Source organism: Delphinus delphis, chromosome 6 (genome assembly GCF_949987515.2).
Source record: "Delphinus delphis chromosome 6, mDelDel1.2, whole genome shotgun sequence".
NCBI classification, from domain to species: Eukaryota; Metazoa; Chordata; class Mammalia; order Artiodactyla; family Delphinidae; genus Delphinus; species Delphinus delphis.
Genome location: NC_082688.1, coordinates 497,380 through 514,795, shown reverse-complemented (window position 1 = coordinate 514,795; position 17,416 = coordinate 497,380). Strand labels below are relative to the sequence as shown.

The following is a 17,416-nucleotide window of genomic DNA, read 5'->3' as shown; positions in this document are numbered from 1 at the left end:
ATGGCTACCTCTGCTCACAGAACCGGACCCCCAGGTCTGCCACTTCGGGGCGCTCGGCTGCGACTCACCAGGATCGCGCGCTCCCGACGCCCGCGCTCCCGTCACTCCATCCTGACGCCCCGCCCCCGACACCCGGCACTCCCGTCGCTCCTCCCGAAGCCCCGCCCCTAACGTCCGCACTCACGGCGTCCGGCCCTGCGCCTCGAAGCTCCGCCCCCCACGGCCGCGCTCCTGACGGCCCGCCCAGAGGCGGGATCTCCCCGAGCATTGGCCATGCCCCCACAGGTCCCGCCCCCCCGCAGGGCCAAGGCTGCACATTGGACGCGTCGCAGCCAATCGGAGCTGCTCTTGCTCTGGCGCGGGGGGCCAGGGGGTGTCGGAAGCTGCAGTGGTCGCCGGAAGCAGAGCGCTGGGTTGCCGGGGTTCGCGTGGCTGTGCGCGGGAGTCGGAGGGCGTTCGCGTCGTTCGGGCCCCAGCATGGGCCTCCTGAGCGGGGCGGCTCGCGCCCTGGTGCGGGGCGCCGACCGAATGAGCAAGTGGACCAGCAAGCGGGGCCCGCGCACCTTCTACAAGAGCCGCGGCGCCAAGGGCATTGGCTTCCGGGGCCGCGACGGCAAGTTCGTGCAGGTCAAGGAAATGGTCCCGGAGCTGGTGGTCCCCGATCTGGCCGGCTTCAAGCTCAAGCCGTACGTGAACTACCGCGCCCCGGAGGGCACAGACGTTCCCCTGACGGCCAAGCAGCTCTTTCTGGAGACAGCGGCACCTGCTATCGAGAAGGACTTCAAGGCCGGGACTTTCGACCCTGAGCGCCTGGACAAGTACGGCTTTGAGCCCACGCAGGAAGGCAAGCTCTTCCAGCTGTACCCCAAGAACTTCCCGCGCTAGGAGCAGTCGGCGGCGGTCGGGTGTGCCTGCGACTGAGGACTTCGACCTATCCTCCTCGCTGAGCCTAGCTCCCGGGTGGCGGGTGGGGAGGCGTTGCCCTCGTTTAGCTTCTATTAAAGACCTTGGCTACCCTACAGTGTTGTTCGGGGCAGCTGGTCATTTTGAAAAGGAAAGTGTGACACGTAACAGGCTAGGGCGTAGTGACCGAGGCGACGTTCTGAGGTTCCAGCCAAACCAGAACCCCAACCGACAGGTTCTGCGAAGTAGGCAAGAACACGTGGCTTAGCTTGCAGGAGAAAGAGAATTCACAAGGCAGATCCAGCCACACGACAGCACTGGTTAATTCATCCCCCAAAATTCACCCCAAGGAACCACCAATGAGAATACTTATGGGTTCCAAAGCAGCTTATTTTGGGGAGTCAGGTGAGACAGCCCCCCTTGGGGTAAACCTAAAGATAAGGCCACACAGGAAGTTGATGCCAAACTCGTATTTCCCTAGTAATCTATAGTCTCCTTCCTCCTTGTGTTTTCCTGTTTCAGTGCATAATCCCTCAGATTCTCATTCTGTTTCATATTTAACTGACCCTTAAGTGAAATATCCTAAAATAAACTCTGGAGGAGGGTTCAACATTAACACATTCTGACCTGTACTGGCACACAGTGTTGCACCGTCAGAAAATAAGGAAGCAAAGGGTAGAGGCTTGTGTTTTCTAACTCGGAACACGTATCTGTTGTATTTATTAGTGGATGCTGAGGAGCTGACAAACTCCACAGTGGCCTATACTTCAACATCTGTTCCTTCCAGAGAGACAAGGAGGAACTGATCTATGGGAGTCAGATCAGTCACAAACCCAGTTATGTTTCTGGAGTTAAACCGTGTCCAGGTTTGGAAGCTACTTGGTTTACTGAAGCCGCAGTGAGGAAGTATGACTAATTCAGCATATGACAACGTATTTCAAGTTCATGACATGCTAAAGCAACTCAGAACGTGTATACACTTCCTTTTGCTTCTCTGCACAGGAGGCTGTACAAGCACTTCCGGTGTGGGAGTCGGAGGGCGCTCGCGTCGTTCGGGCCCCAGCATGGGCCTCCTGAGCGGGGCGGCTCGCGCCCTGCTGCGGGGGTCGGAGGGCGTTCGCGTCGTTCGGGCCCCAGCATGGGCCTCCTGAGCGGGGCGGCTCGCGCCCTGGTGCGGGGCGCCGACCGAATGAGCAAGTGGAGGCTATACAAGCACTTCTGGTGCCATGACATGAGCTTTTTTAATGTTCATATAAAACTACTTCTGGTGTTTTAAAGTAGCTTAAGAAAACAAAGCCACTCCTTTTAGTTAATACAAACAGTTGCTTAAATAAGTATGAAGAACTGAAAGTCAGAAACACAGGAAACTGACAAGACAGAGCTGGGAACCATGCCCCACCCACACCCTGCCCCCTGCTGCCACAGAATCACCATTTTGAAGGGCCCCAGCAGATAAGGCTTATTTAAGAGGCCAACAGCTTTTCTGACTGCCTACCTGGAGATTCCATGAGATGCACTGAGCCCTATACAGAAAACCTGCATGCAGCCAGAATGTCAGTGAGATGGTCTGAGGATACTTCATTCTCAGAAAAGGTAGACATACTCTTGGTTTTATTGGTGGAAATGGTCTTTACGATGTCAAACCAAGTAACTTCCCTAGCTCAGCTGTTCTCCCACTTCCAGAGGTGAAGAACATGATCATAAAAGGAGCAAGTAGCTAGAAGGCTGGCGTCAGAGGTGGCTGCCTCCAGGTACTGGTCACAGTCACAGATCTCGACCCCCGAGGCATGCAGCCGGCCGCCGCTCTTCTCCTCTGCAAAGGGCTGGAGAGGACTCTGCAGCTTGCCTCCACTCTGGTGTTTGGTACCACCCTCTCCATCAGCATCAGCTAGACGCTCAAAACAGGGTGCTGGCGACTGGGCCGCAACTTTGAGGGTAGAGACTGGGTCTGCTGTTTTGGCTCCTGGGTCGCTGCCAGGAGAGGACCCCAAGCAGAATGACGGATGGGTCTGCGGCAAGCGGCGGAAGTAGAGCCAGGACCAGTCGACTCCATACACCAGCGAGCTGGGCAAGGTGTAGGACAGAGTGACTGGGCACACTTCCTGATTCTCCTCTGGAGGGAGACAGGAGGACATGGGGAACTTACCCAGGGTTGATCTCATCATCCCCACCCGATGGCCCTACCCACCCTTGAAGCGAGACGCTGTGCCAAGAGCAACCACTGTGTGTCACGCAGAGGACTATCAAGACGTGGACAGACAAGCAGAGAAGCACAGACCATCATCCTGCAGGGAATGCACTCTGTGTTCCTGAGAGAGGAGTCAGCCTGCACTACAGAGCTAACCCTAACGTGTACCCTAACCCTAACCCATACCCTAACCCTAACCCTAACCCTACAGAGCTAACCCGAACCCGAACCTGAACCCTTAGGACTCGGCAGAAGCTTCTCGTTAAGACTTAAAAGCAAAGGACAAGCGAGTGAGCCAAACGGAGGGAAAGGGGTGTATGAGAAGAAATAAAGGGAACCGTAAGTGTGAAGCACAGAGGTGGAAAGACCCTGGCGTGTGTGAGGAACCACACATGAGTGGACGTGGCTGAGGTGTCGTCAGGAACTGGCGACACGTCAGAAGGGTCCCGTGATGCAGAGCTCAGCGTGCTGCATTAGAGAGTTTGGACTTGAGCTTGGAAAGGGAGTAACTCACTGAAGAGCTGAAGCGTGAGCAGCTTTCCTTATGGTGAGTTGCTATGGCAACTCTGAAGACAGAGGGCAGGACGGGCAAAGGCCCGGCCTTATTCTGGACAGAACATGGCTGAGAAAGTGTGAAAGTAATATGCGACCAGAAAAAGAAATGATGAGGTGTCACCAAACCTGAGATGGTCAAGGGTCCAGGGCAAGGCCGAGGCTGGCAAGAGCAGCCTCAGAAAACTAGTGGCCAGTGAGCTGGGGATGCGGGCTTAGAAAACTGTCACCAGCCGGAAGGCCCAGTGGCCGGCCGTTCAGTCTTCACTTAGCCTGGATGCCACTGCCACCTCCCAAGTGCAGGGATCAGTGCCACTGCACTCTGAATTGTGATCGGAATCTGAATCACGACTAGAATAAGCAGTGATGCGGAAAGCCTGCAGCTGGCATCAAGAAACACACCAATGATACAACCAGGGCCCTGGAGATCCTCCTCCGTAACCCAGGGCTTTGCCTGAGCAGAGGCGGCTCCAGAGAGGAGCTGGACACCAAGCTTACCCTAGAGCAGAGGAGCTGGACACCAAGCTTACCCTGAGAGCAGAGAGGCGCCCTGGCACCAGCACCGAAGGAAGCTCCCAGAAGACCTCCCGCTCCATGGTGTGCACGCTGGGGTACCGGGAGGCGAGGGTCACTGGGACAATTAAGGCGCACTGTAGCCGTACATCCAACCAGTGGCAGCACCCGCTCGTGGCCCAGGTGGACACAGCAGCCTTCCTACCACACAGTAATACCACACAGCAACAGCACATCCACTACTCAGGTGCATGTGTAGCATGAACTGAACAACCATGCTGGGCAACAAGAAGTCGAAAAGTACTATAAAGTAGAAACAGTACAAGCAACACTCTGATCGCAGCGCAATAAAACAAACTTAATAATGTGGTCAAAATACGAAAAATTGCTTCCACCTACAAATTTTAGAAACTTCTACTACACCACACTTGGGTAAAAGGGGAAATACAAACTCAAGTCATAGAATTTCTTCATAAAAATGAAAGTGAAATTACTACATATCAGAACCTAACAATGTGCTTAAATCAGAGAAAAATTCAGACATAAAAACACTCAATACAAAGCAATAAAGATAAGTGAATTGTATTCCCAACTCAAAATGCTAGAAAAATACAGGAGGCACAAGGAGAGAAACAACAAAGATAAAAGGAGAGGTTGATGAGGTGGAGAACAGAAACCACCGGACTATAATAAAAAAGTAAAACCCTGCTTCTTTAAAAGAAGTAAAATATACATGCTAGTAACTAACCTAATTAAGGAAAAAGACATAAAAAATATTGTGTACTTGCATAAGTATACGAAGTAAAACATGGTAAAGGGGAAATAACTATTAGAGAAGAAATTTTTTTTTTTTAAATCCAAGTAACTTTACACATCTTTGGGCAAATAAATTTCAAAATGTAGATGAAATGAATAGCTGCCTGGGAAAATACAGTTCAAAACTGACCCCAGGCCTTCCCTGGTGGGCCAGTGCTTAAGACTTCACACTTCCACTGCAGGGGGCAGGGAAGATCCCGCATGCCGCCTGGCATGGCCAAAAAAAAAAGAAGAAAGAAAAAAGAAAACAAAATTGACCCCAGTAGAGACATATAGCATAAACAACCAACTTCCATAGAAAAATATAGAGAAAGTTAACACAGAACCATCATTCAAAAATATATCAGGCCCAGGCAGTCTCACAGGAGATTTTTTTTTTTACCAAATCTTGAATGAAAAGATAATCCAAATGGCATATAAATTGTTCAAGAGAAAATGAAGAAAAATTTTCACACTTTTGGTTTTGATTCTCACATGAACCAAACATAATGCTGCTAAATAGCACAGAAGAAAGTCTGTGTCTCCTTTGAACGTTAATGCAAGTCCCCAGTAAGGTGCCGCCAGAGCCCAGTACCGCGCTGGAAAAACAACACACCTTCCAAAGACACACAGATGGCCGAAAGGCACGTGGAAGGACGCTCAACATAACCAATCATCAGAGAAACGCCAATAAAAACCCCAATGAGATACAACCTCACACCTGTCGGAATGGCCATCATCAAAAGACCACAAATAACAAATGTCAGTGAGGATGTGGAGAAAAGGGAACCCTCCTACACTGTTGGTGGGAGTGTAAACTGGTGCAGCCACTGTGGAAAACAGTATGGAGGTTCCTCAAGAAATAAAATAAAACTAACTACTGTATGATCTGGCAATGCCACTGCTGGGTACCTATCTGAAGAAAATGAAAAAATTCAAAAAGATACATGCACCCCAATGCTCACAGCAGCACTATTTACAACTGCCAAGATATGGAAGCAACCTAAGAGTCCATCAACAGATGAATGGATAAAGAAGATGTGACGTATATATACAGCGGAATATTACTCAGCCATAAAAAAGAATGAAATTTTGCCATCTGCAACATGGATGGACCTGAAGGGTATCATGCTTAGTGAAATAGGTCAAAGAAAGACAAATACTATATGATATCACTTATATGTAGAATCTAAACTATAAAACAACTAGTGAATATAACAAAAAAGAAACAGATGTAGAGAACAAACTAGTGGTTACCAGTAAGGGGGGGGGGAGGGGCAAGATAGAGGTAGGGGATTTAAAGGTACAAACTATTATGTATAAAATAAATACACTACAAGGATATATTGTACAGGGACTTCCCTGGCAGTCCAGTGGGTAAGGACTCTGTGCTTCCACTGCAGGGGGCATGGGTTCGATCCCTGGTTGAGGAACTAAGATCCCACATGCTGTGGCCAAAAAAACAAAACAAAAACAAGAAAAGGATATATTGTACAGCACAGGGAATATAATCAATATTTTATAATAACTATAAACAGAATATAACCTTTAAAAACTGTTAACCAGTATATTGTATACATAAAACAAAATACTGTAAATCAACTATACCTCAGAAAAAGTTTTTGACAACTAAAATAAAACAAAACCATAAGCAAGTGGGATTTGCTCCAGGAATATATTCCATATTAGGAAATCCATAAACAAAATTTACCATATTAATATATCTAAGGAGAAAAATAATACAGTTCAATAGATGTTATAAAAGCATTTAACAAAAAAGTCAACAATTCCTGATTTAAAAAAACACTCACGAAAACAGGACTGATGAATACTAAGCACACACATTAGCCCTTATATATCATCAAACCAAATGGCAACCAGCAGGGACCCTACCAAGGTCAGGAATAGGGCTTCCCTGGTGGCGCAGTGGTTGGGAATCCGTCTGCCAGTGCAGGGGACCCGGCTTCGAGCCCTGGTCCGGGAAGATCCCACATGCCGCGGAGCAGCTAAGCCCATGCGCCACAACTACTGAGCCTGCGCTCTTGAGCCCATGCACCACAACTACTGAGCCCATGCACCCTAGGGCCCATGTGCCACAAATACTGAGCCCGCGTGCTGCAACTACTGAAGCCTGCATGCCTAGAGCCTGTGCTCCGCAACAAGAGAAGCCACTGCAATGAGAAGCCCGCGCACTGCAACGAAGGGTAGCCCCCGCTCGCCGCAACTAGAGAAAGGCCGCACGCAGCAACAAATGCAGCCAAAAAAAAAAAATGGAAAAAAAACAAAAACAAGCAAGCAAAAAAAGCAACTGATGGGATGCAGTGAAAGCAGAGCCTAGAGGGCAACTGATCACTGTAAATCCTATGCTTAGAAAGAAGCAAGTTTGCAACTTGTTTTACAGCGAGAACTGTCAGAGCACATTCATGTGATAAACAGAAATGACGCAGTAGACGGAGGACTGAAGATTCAGAAGACGAAGCCCTTGAGAACAGCCAGTACAGGGGACACTGACCTTGGAACCATGATGGGAGGCGCCTATAATCCCTTGTTTGTACAGAGGAGGGGGACGGGAGATCACGAGGGATGCGTGAGGCGGGGAGCGCAGGGGGTGGGGGTTTAAGAAAAGAAAACGTGGAACAGCCCTGACAGTGAAGAATCACTGGCTACAGAAAGGTCAAGGTTTGCCTGACAAGGGACCCACGGTAGCATAAACTTGCGGTGAGATCACGCTGCATGGCTGTTTCCCTCAGCCACGTTCTGTGGCTCAGGCATAAGCAGACTGGGGTTACCAGTGCTAGATGCTGCCCAGAGGGTACGAGGAAGCAGCAAGGGGAAGAGTTTAACGATGTTTGGAACACAAGGCCGTGGAGCCTACGCTGTCCGCAAGCAGGAAGACTTGGCAGAACGTGGGACAAGGATGGTTAGGAAAGCGACCAGTGGTTAACACCTCTGGTGGAGAGGTCCCAATAGGGCCAGCAGACTGCTGAATGCAGAAGGTACCAAAACAATTGAGATGGTCAGGGAAGAACCACGGTTAGAGAGCAGCACGCTTGAAACCGAGATTCTGAAGTCGGCAGACTTACAAATCATGGCAAGGCCTACGGGGAGACCCTGGGAACGCGTGGAGGCTGCAGCAGAGCTTGGTGCAGCAAAAGCAGGCAGGAAACTGGGAGCCCCGCCCCAGGCCCCCACTCACCTATGGCCTTTTGGCAGCTGAAGATCGTGAAGCCACCGTGCATACACGCTGCCAGGAGCAGGTGCGAGTGGAAAGGGTGCCACTTGAGCCTCCACACCCCGCCCTGCACGGGCATGTCCGCCAACGGCTCCTTCATGCTCCGAGTGTCCCAGAGAAGAACGTGCTCGTCGTAGCTGAAACCCATTGGCCGCAGAGAGCGTGCAGGAGAGCAAGGCCCCGGGGCAGCAGGGGTCACCTCCCGGAAGACCCGGCCCACTTCCCCTCCAGGACTCGGTTCCCTTCCCAAACCCCGACGCCCGCGCTCTGGGTGGAGAGTTGGCCCAGTCGAGCATCACAGTGGCCAACAGCAGGGAAGGAAGCGACGGTGCAGGAGGAACCCATGCGCACGGACCCTAGGGGGCTCACCTTCCCGTGGCCAAGATGTTCTCGCGATGGGGGCTGCTCTGGATGCTGCACACGCCCGTGGAGTGTCTGAGAGCGAAGGGTGAGCCTGAGCAGAAGCCCGGCAGCGCTGCTCCGCCCGCGGGCAGGGAGGGCTGCCCCCCACGCCGAGCACCGGCCCCCCGGTGACGTACCTCCTGCTTGTGAACACGGATGTGCCAGGGGTCCTGGTGTCCCAGCCTTTCAGAAGGCCATCGTCCCCACCTGCATGGAAACAGAAAGAGCCACTGATGAGGACGGGCACTGATGGCCATTTCTCAGGGACTGGGTTTATGTCTGTGAGGAAATTCCCACGGGTGGCTTTTCTCGGGTTTCAGGCTGCCACAGGCAGGGGAGCCCCAGAAACAGTCACCCCTGTGCTGTAACCGTGTCTTCAGACACCTGCAGGGAAAGACAGAGGCTACACCCGTAGGAAAAGGCAGACCTATGGGGGCAGAATGACCAGGTCACACAAGACTCAACCCTTCGGGCTCCTGATGCCAGGAACCAGAGTGGCCCCGTCGAAGTGCTCCGAACAGACCTGCGTGCAGGAGGCATCAGACAGGGAGGCTCTGTAAGGTTCTGGAAACTTTGACACACCGCCATGTGTTTTAAAGAGAAATGCCCTTTGTAACCTTACAGTAAAAGAGCCCTGTGCTTGTTTGGGGGAAACTGAAAGGATAGAAAGAACGAGGGAGCTGGTGCCCTGACCCACAACCAGTCTTTGAAGAAAAGCAACATCAACAATAGAATGTCATGGTATCTCGAGGGAAAAGGGGAGAAACACTGAAGAGGAAGACCTACAGAGAGGACAAAAAGGAGCAAAAGAACAACCACGTCTGCCTGAAACTCCATCCGTCCATCATCTACCACCCACCCACCCACCCACCCATCCACCCATCCATCCACCATCCATCCACCACCCACCCACCCATCCACCATCCATCCACCACCCACCCACCCATCCACCACCCACCCACCACCCACCCACCCACCTATCCACCACCCACCCATCCACCATCCATCCACCACCCACCCACCCACCTATCCACCACCCACCCACCCATCCACCACCCATCCTCCATCCACCCACCCATCCACCATCCATTCACCTATCCATCCACCACCCATCCACCATCCATCCATCCACCCATCCATCTACCACACACCCACCCACCCATCCACCACCCATCCACCATCCACCCACCACCCATCCACCATCCACCACCCATCCATCCACCCATTCATCCACCACCCATCTACCCACCCACAGGTACTTACTGAGCACACTACAAATCCCTGTATCAGACAAAACGGATGTGGGATGAACATGAACATGACACATCCTGTGTCATAGACACAGGATCTATGACAAGGTGGGTCAGCAGAGTCAGTCCATCCAGGCACTGAGCCTGTGTGTGAGCCTCAGATACAAGCTACCATTGTGTGGCAAACCTGTGAGGAGAACCTGTGTGGCTTCTTTACCCAGCGGCCTCTCCTCTTTCTCTCACACTCCACATTTGCTCCACCAGGAAATCCTATTGATCGACCTTCACACCAAGCAGTCTTCCCACTTCTCCTCCTCTCCACTGCTCCCACCTTAGCCTGAGTCATTCTCATACCTCACCTGCATGGCAGGTCTCCAGCCTAGAACCTCACCCCCTTGCAATCTATACTCAACATATTAGCTGAAGGGGTCCTCTTAAATTTTTTTTTAATTTATTTTTAAAATTTATTTATCATTATTATTATTTTTTGGCTGCGTTGGGTCTTCGTTGCTGTGTGCAGGCTTTCTCTAGTTGCGGCGAGCAGGGGCTACTCTTCATTGCGGTGCGCGGGCTTCTCATTGTGGTGGCCTCTCTTGTTGCGGAGCAGGGGCTCTAGGTGCACGGGCTCAGTAGTTATGGCACACGGGCTTAGCTGTTCTGCGGCATGTGGAATCTTCCCGGACCAGGGCTCGAACCCGTGTCCCCTGCATCGGCAGGCAGATTCTTAACCAGGGAAGTCCCAGATCCTCTTAAATTTTAAAATGTAAGTCGGAAAATGTCATTCCTCTGTTCAATATCCTACAATGGCTTCATTCTACTCCGAGCAAAAGCCCAAGGCCCCCCTGCGGCCTGCAAGGCCCCGTGCCCTGTCTCTGTGACTCCTGACCTTGCCTTCTCTATCCTACTGCTCACTCATGTCATTCTGGCCATACTGGCCACTCGCTACTCTGAACACACCAGTCTCTATAATGCGACAATCTGCACCTGCTTGCAGCACCTGATGCCCTCAGCCTGTCCTAGCTTTCTTCTTCCCAAAGCCCTTGTCACCTGCAGTGCATAGTACGCCTAGCATTCACTGTCCATCTCCCCACAAGCGACGGAAGTGCGATGAAAGCAGGGACTGTTGTCTCTTGCTCACGGATGCCTCCTGAACCCCTAGGACAGTGCTTGGCACGTAGTAGGTGCTCAGTAGATGCTTGTTGGATGAATGAATTGGTGTTGAATTATTGAATCACTGTCCTACTACACCCTTGCTCTGAATTAGCTAAGCCTCAAGATAGAAGAACTAATCTACAAATGATAGCTCAAAAAATTAAATCTTTATCGTTCTCCCTGAGTCTGTTCAAGGATGTGACAACAAAAACCCCAGAAAGGATCCTCTCTCAGGCGAAAAGAAGCATTAAACACAAAATCATAATCAGGATGAGCGGGACTTCCCTGGCAGCCCAGTGGTTAAGAATCTATGCTTCCAATGCAGCGGGCTCAGGTTCGATCCCCGGTCAGGGAATTAAGATCCCGTAGGCTGCACAGCGTGGCCTAAAAAATTAATCAATTGATTGATTAATTTTTGAAAAGAAGAAGAGAAAACCAACAAGACACAGACTCAGAGGAGCAGTGAGCGGACAGAGATGTGTGATTTGGGTGAGCAGACCTTGTCCTGGGCTGGGACATTAGGCAGGCACAGGTATGTGACAGGGCAACACAGGGAGTATGGGGCTCAGCTGGAGACCCGCGGAGTAGGCGCTGGGAGCATCCCTGCACAAGCGCTGCAGTGCTGGCAAGACAATGCAGAAAAGCTCAGGAAACAAGGTCTGGTTAAACACAGTGTTTGTGGAAGAGACACAGTAACTGAAGTCAGGAGAGCAGCAGTGCGGAGCGAGAGGGAGACCCACACAGAGGTCAGAGGACGTGAACCCTTTGTGCGGAGGGAAAGGAGCCCACAAAGCAGAAGGAAGAGAAGCCGGAGAAAGAAGGGGAGAGTCCAGATGGCATGGCGTTGATGACCCAGGGAAAAGAATGTGCGGGGAGCGAGGGGTCGGGCACGTGAACACCGCTGAGAGGCCAAGACGAGGCTGACGTGCTCCCTGGACTGGGCACCACAGCTGTCCCTCAGGGCCTCAGCAGGAGCTTCTGGGGGCCCAGTGAGATTGTGCAGCATCCTGACAGGCCAGCAGAACAGCCCTGCAGCCCTGGCCTCCCCGTCTCGCCCTGGAGCTCAGAACACTACCAGCAACTGGACGCAGAAAGGGATACGGGTGCAGATGGTTTCTTGCCTCTGCAAATTCAGCAGCTCCTCTTCTGTCTTCTCTCAGAGACCCATGCCCTCCCCTGCCGTGAGCGTGAAAGGAGCTGACCTGAACGACCTCGTTCCCACGTCAGCATCCCGCTGCATACACACCACTCTCAGTACCAGGAAGTCAACACTCTCTCTCTCACGCTTCCCTTTCCCTAGGAAGATAAACTACTCCAAAAGGGAACAGACAAGCCTGAAATGCATGACGAGTCACTACCGGACCCAAAGTACCAGGTGGAGAGCAAGGAGTTCCGACTGGATTTCCGAGTGTGAGAAGAAGCATCCAACACTCAGAGCGAGGGCGGGGGCGGCGGCTCCCAGGGGGCGGCTCCAACACGGGGGCCACCAAGACCCTGCAGTGCCTGCAGCAAACTGCACGTCACTCTCCGAGGAGCAGCTAAGTGAGCACCAACTACAGCTTTTGCCCCAGAAAACAGACTCTCCAAAAAGGTCCTTGAGATCCCAACGTGGCCAGAATCACGCCCTTGGCCCGTGCCTCCTCAGCAAATCTCCAGAGAGGGGCGCCCAGCGGAGGAGTACCGACCTGAATACACGACTTCCGTCTGCCAGTAATCGAAAGCAGCAACCCAGGCCTCCAAGTGATGGGCCTGCCACGTGCCCACAGCCTGCATTCCTGGCCCTGCCTGGTGCGCCTGCAGGAGATGGAGCTGCCCACTGGAGTCGCTGCCAATGATCTTCAAGGGCTGGTCACTGGCCCTGGACACAGGGAAGCAGTGGGGAAATCTGGCTGAAATACATCCACTGACCCAAACTCATCGCCTCTTCTGGCTCCCAACCAGTGACGCTTTATGGCCCCAAGACCTGTCACAGAGAGGCTCTCCAGGACCTGGTACGGGGACACACTTCTTAAGAGGCTTGCCTGGGCAGAGACCGAAGCTGCCAGTAGCCTGTCAAAAGAAACCAGGGTCAGCTTCCCCTGATGAAAACACTCTTTTTAGGTGAGGACTGGCAGTGATTCTCCCAGGCTTGGGGAGCCGCAGTCAAGGCTAGCACAAGGCGGCTTTCCTTCTCTCTTGCATGAAAATACGAAGGGACCCTCAGAGGAAAGACTCAGGCCCGTCACCGCTGGCCCTCACCTTCCGGCTTTCCCAGTGGACCAGTCCAAGGACAAGGCCAGACACTGCTTTTCCAGGGCAAAGTGGGAGAACGGCTGTAGTGTGTGAGAGTTCTGCTGGAGAGAAAAGAACGCCATCAGAGAGGAACAGCCCCGGAACCCTGAGGAGACTATTCTCCTGGCTTGGGTATGCCATGCTTCCCTCATCTACTCGGTGAACAACGTGTGTCAGTCACTCACAGCAGAACCTGAGGACAGGGACTTCCCTGGTGGCACAGTGGTTAAGAATCCACCTGCCAATGCAAGGGACACAGGTTCGAGCCCTGGTCCGGGAAGATCCCACATGCCGTGGAGCAACTAAGCCCGTGCGCCACAACTACTGAGCCTGCGCACCTAAAGCCCTCGCTCTGCAATAAAGACAAGCCACCACAACGAGAAGCGTGCTCACAGCAACGAAGACCCAACGCAGCCAAAAAATAAATCAAAAAAAAAAAAAAAGAACCTGAGGACACTGCAGACGGCCCAGGCCCTCCAGAAGCGCTCACACCTGAAGGAGGACTTTCCCACACATGTGACCCCAGGGGAAGCAGGTCTCTGCTTCTCAGACCCGTCGCTGTCCAAGCCCTCCTGGAGACTACTGCAGGCTCCAGGGAGCACTGCTGGTGCGGGTTCCCCACTGCCCAGGCCTCCAGGGACAGAGCTAAGGAGAACTTCCCTCTGATTCTCTTTCAGAAGCCACAGCTTGCCATTAAAATGCTGTTTCTCTTTTCTGAGGTCTAAGTTTTACTATCTAAGCAACCTAGACAGCGCTCAACTCCATCAACAGGGTTCCAGCAGCTGTATCCTCTCTTGGGTTTACCTGTTCCTGCCTCCAGCTCTGGTTCTAGATATCCTCCTCAGATATTTCTTCCCTCTCTCCTAAGACAGGGCTGCTGCTCTCAGCTGGCCTGAAGCAAGGACCTTGCTGTACAAGCCCTCAGGTGCTGTGAATCCAAGGCCAGCTGGACCTCTGCTCCAGTCCCACTTGCAGCACCTACATTAGAGTGGGTCCCCCCACAGACAGGGCACGGTCTGTGGGCTGTTTCCTTCAACCCACTATATGCCTTCCCTGTCCCCTCCCTCCCCCAACACGTGGTCATTTTACAAATGCACGGTACAGGATCACTGTCAGATGCTTGGGAAAATACGTGTAGGAATCACGTGCTCCCCTAATTATCAATGAGAAACACCACTTTTACCCAGTAAACGCGCTGCTCTTCTTAGCCCCAGCATCATCAACCCAGGATGCTGGCCCAGGCTTTCTTTACAGGACTTTCAGGTCCGCTGACAGCCCCTCTGCTGATGACACACAAGGTGTCCTCCCCTTGGAGTTAGATACAGAACCCAGTAACTCAAAATAGACCGTGTGCTACCTTGGAATGTTTTATGGTAAAGTTCACCGTTGAACAGAAACTACCCTAGAAAAATGTTTGCATCAGCACAGCCTCCCTCCCAAACTCCCTCCATCCAGGTTCCTTTCACCCTCCACTAAGCCTGGCCCCAGTCACTGACCTCGGATCGCACCAGGCGGAGTAGCTCTATGGACCCAGAAGCGTCTGCCACTCCCAAGAGCGCATGGCCGGCCACCGCGATGTGGCACCTGAGGAGATAACGCACGTGCGGGTCACAACACAGGATGTGCTGGAGTACAGGGGAACACTATGCGCCCCAGTAACTCACTGTTTACATTGCAGCTCCAGGGAATTCCCTGGCGGTCCAGTGGTTAGAACTCTGCGCTTTCACTGCCGAGGGCCCAGGTTCGATCCCTGTTCGGGGAACTAAGATCCCACAAGCCGCGCAGCACGGCCATAAATAAATAAGTGTACTTATTTCAGCTCCAAAACTAGGTTGGAGCCTACAGTTCTGTTCCAACAAGATCACTCAGCTTAGGAAGCAGAAAACTAGCCTCACTTCCCAGACTGACAGTACCTGTAGGGCTTGGAAACTGAAAAAGGAAACGAGCCCCAAGTCTACAGCATCCTCCAAGTGCCAACAGGCAGGCAGGCAGCACAGTAAAGAAATGAACCCAAACTTCAGACACTTCCCCGTCCTGTTGCATGCTGTCAGGCATCAGGCTCCTCTGACCAAACAATTAGGTACTCATGACAAATTCCAAGCAAGGGGAACGGTTATCAAAGTTGTACCATTTCATGTCCAGGATCGCCGAAGTATCTCTTCTTTGCACCTCAACCAGGGGGCAAGGAGAGCTGTCCTCATTGAAACTATACAGGTAGAGACGACCCAAACGAATTTGAGGCTCATCAACATCCAGTCCACTCTACAAAAAATGCAAATGTGTTCTCTGATTACCTTAATAAATACTGAGGAACCCAAGGGAGGGAAAAGGGACTGAGGGAAAGAAGAGGTTTGCCAAGACTCCGGACCTCTGCCTGGAAGCAGCACCGATGATTTTCTGAGCTGGAGAAACGTCTCTTCTCTTGTACATGATTAGTGAGTAGGTGGATAAACCCTGCTGGACCCAGGATGGGATGCTCCTTCTAAATGGGCCAATAGGCAGGAGCTACAGTTAGGGTCCCCACAGGACACAGTTTGCCTGGGAGAGTCCTGGCTTAGGCCTGTTGCTCCAGTGCCACTGTTCACTCTTAAAACTATCCTGGTTTGGATCTGCATAACTAGATGCCTTCAATAGATTACGTACAGCTCCTATGAAATCCCATTTTCTCTTTGCTCTAGACTTCATCCATAACCTTGACGACGCCTGCAGAGAGACGACATCCCGCTTTCAGGATGCCCTGTCTATAACCTACATTCTGGCCACAAGGCCAAGGTCGCATCCACACCTCCTGAACGACTCCACACAAGACTTTTCCCTTTCAGCCTCCCCTGCAGCAGATCACAGAGATCTCAAAGCCTGTGGTCGGCTCTGCCTCTCAAGACACTTTTCTCGCCCTTCTTGAGAGAGGAGTTCGAGTCTGGGGCTTTAGGTGCTCGGGAAATGCCACCTGAGATCGCAGACCTGCAAACCCACGGTGAAGACCTCCCTAGGCCACGATGGCCCCGCGCACCTTGCTCTCCGGGTCGGCGGGCTGGTCCTCCGGCTTCCGCAGCTGGTAGGTGCCGCACGCCAGCAAGTGCCTGCAGCCCTCCAGCGGGCACCACTCCACCGAGTCCACGGTGTGCTCCGTGTCCACCGCCTGCAACAGCCGGACGCGACTGCCGGCCGCCCAGCATTCGGATAAGGACGCGGCGGCGACCGGGGTGGCGGATAGCGGGCGGCGGAGAAGTGAGGAAGCCAGGCTGACAGCAGGGTCCCCTAGCCCGCGTCGCCAAGAAGGTGCACAGCCCAAGGGGCGGTACTTCTCCCACTTCCGCCGTCGTCCCCATGACTCCTTCCGGGGAGGGACTTCCGGCCCCCGTGGACGCCAGCGTGAGGCAGAGATCTCACGCCCCCTGCCGGCCGGCGGGCCTCGACAGAGCCCAGCTCGCCTGCCGTGGCGGCGAGACGCGGGCCTGGGAGGGGACAGCCGAGCGTCCAGCACAGAGTCACGGGCGAGCTGAGCTCTGAAGGGGGAGCAGAGGAGAGCGCGGCATGGAGGTGGGGTGTGCAAAGGGCTTGGGCGTCCAGGGAGCAGAGTCCAGGGTCTGACCCAAAAGGGCTGGGCCTGGGCTGCCCTCCCTCTCCCTGGTCATGTCCACCCCCAAGGAGCTGCCCATAGGGCAGTAAGTGCGGCGCACCGGTGGGCGCACATGTGCCTGACTGGACAGCAGAGAAAGGAGACAGGGTCGACCACAGGGCCCCGAGCACGGGTGGTGGACAGGAAGGTGGACAGAAGGCATGGAGAAGAGCCAGCGTCTAAGCCCCAGCGGCAGGGGTCTGTGCGCCAGTTAGATTTAGATGAAGGGGAGGACACCCAGCACAGCCACGATCTGATTTGGTAAACCAGGTATGTGCCGACAGCATTCAATAAAGTCAGTGAACTCTACAGAACACGTTTGGGGAAGGCAAGTGTCTGATATTGTTATGGATTGAATTGTGTCCGCAAAAAAGATAGGTTGAAGTCTTATCTCCGGTACCACAGAATGTGACCTTTGGAAACAGGGTCTTTAGTAACAGAAGTAATCCAGTTAAAATGAGGTCATTAGGATGGCCCTAATCCACTATGACTGGCATCCTTAGGAAGGGGAGGTGTGGTCTGTTAGACACCAACGGAAG

The 17,416-nt window shown here is 52.8% G+C and overlaps 2 protein-coding genes across 4 annotated transcripts; one reads left to right on the top strand and one right to left on the bottom strand.

Annotated features, from left to right (window-relative positions):
- Nucleotides 1-365: 365 nt before the first annotated feature.
- MRPL41 (mitochondrial ribosomal protein L41) lies at nucleotides 366-1,014 on the top strand. The gene has a single exon (XM_060013678.1). It carries the CDS (start codon nucleotides 478-480, stop codon nucleotides 883-885), a length of 408 nt encoding a protein of 135 aa, XP_059869661.1. The 5' UTR covers nucleotides 366-477; the 3' UTR covers nucleotides 886-1,014.
- Nucleotides 1,015-1,154: 140 nt separating this feature from the next.
- On the bottom strand, nucleotides 1,155-16,880 carry DPH7 (diphthamide biosynthesis 7). Of its 3 annotated transcripts, none has more exons than XM_060013675.1 (9): nucleotides 16,269-16,880; nucleotides 15,387-15,520; nucleotides 14,755-14,842; nucleotides 13,226-13,320; nucleotides 12,673-12,845; nucleotides 8,723-8,792; nucleotides 8,553-8,618; nucleotides 8,148-8,320; nucleotides 1,155-3,016 (listed from the first exon to the last, which is right to left on the bottom strand). In XM_060013675.1, exons 2-9 carry the CDS (start codon nucleotides 15,392-15,394, stop codon nucleotides 2,565-2,567), a joined length of 1,125 nt encoding a protein of 374 aa, XP_059869658.1. In that variant the 5' UTR covers nucleotides 15,395-15,520; nucleotides 16,269-16,880; the 3' UTR covers nucleotides 1,155-2,564. The 3 variants fall into 3 exon arrangements, with proteins under 3 accessions (XP_059869658.1, XP_059869659.1, XP_059869660.1); XM_060013676.1 differs by having other exon boundaries at nucleotides 2,654-3,044; XM_060013677.1 differs by having other exon boundaries at nucleotides 2,654-2,967.
- Between the last annotated feature and the right edge of the window lie 536 nt (nucleotides 16,881-17,416).

Coding starts and splice junctions, on each gene's coding strand:
- MRPL41 (XM_060013678.1), top strand. CDS start 478: ATGGGCCTCCTGAGCGGGGCGGCTCGCGCCCTGGTGCGGGGCGCCGAC.
- DPH7 (XM_060013675.1), bottom strand. Junction 13,321..14,754: donor TCCGCCTGGTGCGATCCGAG/GTCAGTGACTGG, acceptor TTTTCTCTCCAG/CAGAACTCTCACACACTACA. Junction 12,846..13,225: donor TCCACTGGGAAAGCCGGAAG/GTGAGGGCCAGC, acceptor CCCTGTGTCCAG/GGCCAGTGACCAGCCCTTGA.